At 50.4% G+C, this 6,000-nt stretch overlaps 1 protein-coding gene across 5 annotated transcripts in view; it reads right to left on the reverse strand.

Moving 5' to 3' along the window:
- The window catches only part of SRGAP2 (SLIT-ROBO Rho GTPase activating protein 2), a 224,639-nt gene that overhangs the window by 218,092 nt on the left and 547 nt on the right, over positions 1-6,000 (reverse strand). For all 5 annotated transcript variants that reach the window (XM_015597851.2, XM_006922833.3, XM_015597850.2 and 2 more), the window contains exon 2: positions 3,953-4,561. In XM_015597851.2, coding sequence (XP_015453337.1) covers positions 3,953-4,019 — 67 coding nt within the window. In that variant the 5' untranslated portion in view covers positions 4,020-4,561. The remainder of the gene's footprint in view (positions 1-3,952; positions 4,562-6,000) is intronic.

The following is a 6,000-nucleotide window of genomic DNA, read 5'->3' on the forward strand; positions in this document are numbered from 1 at the left end:
TCAGATGATTCCTCCTGGAAAATTTGCATGAACTGTTAATCTCAAGCTTTCTAAGGTACTGTAAAAACTCAAGGTATGGAGAGGGTAAAGGAAAGGGGGCCTCGAATAGGACAAGGCAATCGCTGGACCAGTATGCAGTGCTGTGAACCCATCCAAATACCAGCTAGATTATTGCCTCTGGTAACCACCCACCTTACCTAGTCTTTCACTGCTCCAATCCCCCCAAAAAAGCTAACAGGCTAGAGGCCAAGGGGCCTCAGGTTATGACCATGAATCTGAACCATGGTTGTTGAGAATTTCCAGAGATTAATGTATATGAAAGAGCTTCATAAATTGGAAAGAGCCATGTAAAGCACTAGGAATATTATTGCTCTCGAGTCAGACATTGAGAGGCATGAACTTTCAAAGGAATCTGAACACCCACAAACCAGAAACAATGATGGTTTTTAAGAACGCGGCTACAAGGCAAGTTGACTAAGGAGGCACGCCCCTCATAAAACCACACTGGGGTAGGGTTTGGGGCTGCAGCCTCAGAAGTCCTTCAGGGCACATGCAAGCAGGTGGTTTAAAGGAAAGGCAAAAACCACAGAATAGAAAGCATCCCACAAAGTCCATTTAGAGTCCACTTGATTCAAACCATTCTGACTGAAAAGTGGGACCCAGGACTCTGGTCAGAGACATTGAGAACAGTGGCCAATGATTAGACAGTTTACTTGTCCATTATACAAGTCTAATGGGTTTAAGTAACCTGGCCCAAGATACTTTTCGCTACTACTGGAGGAACTTACTAGAACTCAAGGTTCATTCCTAGACTTGTTTCCTATCACTTAACAGCTGGTGCTTTGGGAGCAGACAGGCAATGCAGGTCAGCCAATTCAGCAAAAGGGAAGGTTCGCCAACAGAGGAGCACCCTGTTTTATGTTTGAGCACTTACTAGTGTTAGATACTATGCTAAGTGATTTTTATATACTTTCTCATTGAATCCTTACGACTACCTTTGGAAATGCAAATTACTTTGCCTATTTTCCAGGTTAGGAAATTGAGGCTCAGACAAGTCATGTAACTGGCCCAAAGTGCAAGGCAAAATAGAGATTTAAACCTGAATCCGTTAGAGTCAAAAACTTGTACTCTTAACCACCAGACCAAAATAGCAAAATTCTTTTTTTATCTTGGCATCTGCAAGAGAAGTAAGAATGACAGCACTATGAGTCCTAGATAACACATAAAAAGCTGAAAGTCATAATAATTCTGACAAGGGCTTCCAGCTAATGGGGGAGCAGAGCCAACTCAGAACTCAGGTCCTTTGTCTCTAAGTTCTATGCTCTTTTTTCCATGGCGAGCACGGGTTTCAGAATGTAAGCTCCATGAGGGAGGGGACTTTGTCTTGTTGACTACTACACTGCCACTCCCAGAACATATAGAAGGCGTTCAGTAAATAGTTGATGAATAAAGGAATGGAGTCAAGCTGCTGGGCGACCTTGGGAGGGCTTGTTATTCTCACTAAGCCAGTTTCTTCATGCAGCAAATAGAGGATGAAATAATATCTACCTCCAGGGTTGATGTGAGGATTAAAGGAGACAATTCTTATAAAGCACTTGAGACTTGAGAAGGCTGGAACATAATGAGCACCCAAAATGTAATCTATTATTATCATTATTACTACTATTATTCATTGACAAATTTTGTCTTCTTAAGGATATTTTTTTTCCCTACTCTGGTCAGAGGATGTTTCATAGAAAATAAGAAGAGAATAGAATAAAGAATTGGGATTCGGTAGCCTGTTTCTAGTTTCAGATCTACCACCACCTAGCTGTGTGACCTTGGACAAGCCTCTTGATTTCTCTGTACTCTTCTCAGCTATAAAATGAGGGACTAAACTATTCAAATCAGTTCCATAAATATTTTTCGTGCACCTTCTGAGTAAGACACCATGCTCGGCCACTGTAAAATCTATGAGTAGTGTCAATGGAAAAACATCAGAGCAAACGGTCCCATGCTCGTGACAAGGTAAGAAGAGAAATCCCAAGTAGCCAACTTCATTACATCATCTCAATGAGCAATGTTTGTAAATACACAAAGTGTTTAATTTTGAGACACCAGTGAGAAATCCCTCACCAATAAGGAATAGACTGATCCAGTTCTATTGACACCTATCAGCCCTGAACCTTACAGAAAATAAATATGTAAAATCACTTTGCGCCTTAGTTAAATGGCATGCTTCTGGAGAGAAATCTGGAAAAGTCAAAGTTATTTATGCTCCCTCTCGCAATAGTTAATAGGATATGTTAAAAAAAAAAAAAAAGAAAAGAAAAGAAAAGAAAAAAGAAAGAACGAATGACAATATCTGGTTAAAACTACAGGGGGGATTCCAGGAGAAGAATGCAGTACATCTGGACAGGACATGAAGGCCTGTGGCTTATTGTTTACAAAAAGAGGCCTGGATTATGAACAGTGACAAGAGGCCAAGACCTCAATTATACCTCACTACCACACCTCTCTCAATCCCAGTTCAACTGAAGCTATCAATCAGCCAACTCCCCCATCTTCTGTAATAAACCCACCAATATTTGCAGCCAAGTGGATAGAGGGTCTCTCAGGGTACCTCCAGCATTGACCAAGTTGATGACATTAGAAAGATACCACAGGCACAATGGGGACTTCAAACTACCTTCCAACCTTCCAACCTTCCAAGAGATAAGGCAGCTGCCCATTTCAAACTCTATTCCTACCCCCACCCCAGGCAATCATTAGAGGGGAGACATGGCTCTTCCCAAGTCCTCATGATAGGAAAAAGTCTCCTTGCATTGGTGCAGGGAAAGGAGGGGCCCCTCCCTCTGTTCTCTGAAACAAAGGAAAACCCAGAGCTCCAACCATGTGGTGTAACATTCAAGGCCACCCACCTCTCCCACTCCCCAGCTGAGGTCTCAATGGACTAGAGCCACATGGCTCTTCCCAGTCACTGACCAGGAAGGAACAGTGCCTAGGCACAAACACATGCTGGGGCTCTTAAACAGGAGGGAACCTCTCCTATGGGAATTGCTGGTTAAAAAAGGGCTATCTGGGGAAGGTGCTCTGATTCCCACGCCAAATCAGGCAGTCGACTAGATGTACACACAGGTCCCCTGGTTTCTCCATATCCACAATTTGCTTTACCCTTCACATTTTTGCAGAGAGGTAAGTGGGCCATTCAAAGCATGTATTCTGGAGCAGAGGTTGACAATGCAGAAGGATTAAACAATTACGTCTTCCCATCCTTCAGAATCAGCACCACCCAGCAACCCTAACATCTCAACTCCATTCAGGTTTAGGTGAGGGTGGAGAACGGGTGTGTGTGACCTTATTATTTCTGTTCTCTGATCCCTGGCTGAATGTAGAGTGACTAGAAACCAGGCAGGTACAAGGTGCATCCAAGGTGGCTCCAGACTTTCTTAGTCTGATGCCATAGCAAATGTAATGTTTGGATACAGTGCATCAGAAAAAACCCCGCCTCTTCCACAGCTCTCCAAAAGGTACGCCTTCTCAAGGTTGCCTTTCTCTGCCTGGACTCCTCTTCAGCCTCTGGAATAAATTCCCTAACACCTGTCAGATTTCAGCTGTCCTTCAAGGAAACCTGACCCAGACAACCAGGAGCAAATTGTGGCCTTTCTCTCTCCAAGAACCTCCTGCCCCTCCCCCCACCCTACCCAGCCTGGGGGCAAGGGCTGACAAAATAATGGCCAGCCCTACAGGGACAAACCCTTAAGCCCACTCCTAAGATCTCTTTCCCGAGTCTGTAGCCCCTGGCACAGTCCACCCCTCAGAGGCTCCGACCCACCTATGAAACCACCTCTGGGGTCAGCCTGCCCCCACATGCTCCACCCAAAGAAATGAACCGCCTTGCAAATCAGGGTGGAAATACATGCCTCAATGGTCCACAGATCATATGCATTATGCTATTTTTCCAAGCGCTTACCTTTGACCTGAGTATCGTACTCTGCTATGATCTCCTTATCCTTTTTGAATTTGGCTGGAGACGTCATGTTTTCCTTCTTTCTTCCAAATTCGAAATGTGAATTGATAGATCCACGGGAAAAATCCAACCACCGAAATCAATACCTCCAAGACCGTTTCTCCCAAGGGCAGAAGGGGCCCCCCACGGTGGTCTCCAGCGCTCCGGGGAGCGCGGGCTGCGGGAAGGGCAGGCGGCTAGCACCGGCACATGCAGACGGTGGACGCTGGGGCCGGGCGCGGCGGCGGCTGTATCCTGTGTTAGAGCCCGAGCCGCAGGCTCAGCATTAGCCGGGAGAACTGCAGCGCCCGGAGGCTGGCCTGGGGTCTGACATCAACGACACAGGCGGGGAGTGCAAGTCCTTCCGCACAACATGGTGTGGGGGTGCGGGGGTGTGGACGCACCCAGCTGTGTGCCCGGGAGGGAGTGGGTGCGTATCGGGGTGCCGGGGGAGGGCTGGGCGTGCTTCGCGGTTTTTTGTTGCACAGGCTCGAAGATGCTGCAAATCAAATCCCAAACGGGAGCCGCAGCAGCGCGGACTGGATCGGAAGTCGTTTGCTCCGGTTCACTTGCCTGTAAATGCAGGGAAAAGGGGAGGGGGCTATCAGCCTCCGCGCAGATCCTAATCGCATCGGGGGTGGGGTAGGGTACGACGTACCCAGCTCGGCCCCGGCCCATTCATCTCTTCCAAACGCCGCCTGGCCGGGAGAGTAAGGCGCGGCGAGGTGGGGAGGAAGGAAGCTCCCTCCGGATTTTGTTTTAAGGCTGAAAGAAAACACTTCGGAGCAGCCGCCTGCGCTGGCTTCGGGTGGGGACTGCAGCGGGAACGCCGGGCTCCAGGCGGGGACTGCGGCACCTCAACGGCCTCCCGAACCCTGCCAGCGCTAGGCAATGGCCAGCCCGAGGGAGCCCTCTCTGCCCTGCCTCCGACGCAGCCCCTGACCCCCGGTGGGGGAACTCCCTGGACATCAAAGGGATCAAAGCCAGGGAGGGACAAGCCACCCGGGCACAACTTTTCTTCCCCTCCCGCCCCTCCTCCCCGTTGTTTTGTTTTTGGTTACTAGCTTCTCTTGGCAGCAAAATGTTGGCGGGGGGAGATCTGCAGGAAAAAGCCTGCTCGGCACGGGACACATCCAGGAAAACAATGTGGTCGGCAGAAGCAGGAAACGGGTTAGAGGCGAGGGTCGGAGTCGGGAAAACTGGGAGGCGGGGGGCGGAAGGCAGCAGTCGCCTGGCCCAAACCAGGGAGGAGAGTAAACTCTAAATGCTACCCCCAATATTTTTTGTCACCCAAGCCTAGAGACCCCAGATACTGCACCCAATCACAGGCTGGGGGTGGGGAAAGTTCAGGCGGTTGATGAGGGTCGCAGTCCCGACTCTTCGCACCAGGAGGTGCCGGAAGAGATCCCGCCCTGGCCCAGGCCCGGGAAGCGGGCGCGAGCGCATTGCTCCCCAGCGTGCCGCAGCAGCCACCCTCCCTCCTTAGTCGCCCCTTTTCCTCTCTGCGCCGAGAAGAGGCGCCTCCGCCGGTGTATCCCACTTCCCGCGCCCAGAGAAAGGGCCGCACGGAGCAAGGAAGACCGAGCACAGGCGGGCAGGAAGCGGGGAGGGGGTAAGAGGTGGGGTCCTAAGGCTGCACGGGGGCCGGAGATAATTAGAGCTGTCGCACACGCTTGGAAGACCGGGAGAGGGCAAGTATACCTTGAGGGTGAGGGGGGAGTTAGGAGACTACCGTGGGCCGCGATGTTACATGAAGCGCAGGGATGTTAGCAACTTTGGGGATCCACTTAGGTCTGGGAACGCAAGCTCGAAGAGGAGCCATTCGGGGCGGCCCGGGGGCTGGGACCGGGAAAGAGCCCCGGAAGCAGTGCGGAACACCCATACTTCTGCCAGGGCTTGGAGACAGGAGTAGAGGGCAGCCGATGGTTACGGGTGATGCCAACGACGGCTGCCCCAAGGTGGACCAAGGCTGCTCGTGTGCAGAGGACTTGGGGAGGGGGCTGGGTGCGGGC

The sequence above is a fragment of the Pteropus alecto genome, unplaced genomic scaffold (genome assembly GCF_000325575.1).
Source record: "Pteropus alecto unplaced genomic scaffold, ASM32557v1 scaffold359, whole genome shotgun sequence".
NCBI lineage: Eukaryota > Metazoa > Chordata > Mammalia > Chiroptera > Pteropodidae > Pteropus > Pteropus alecto.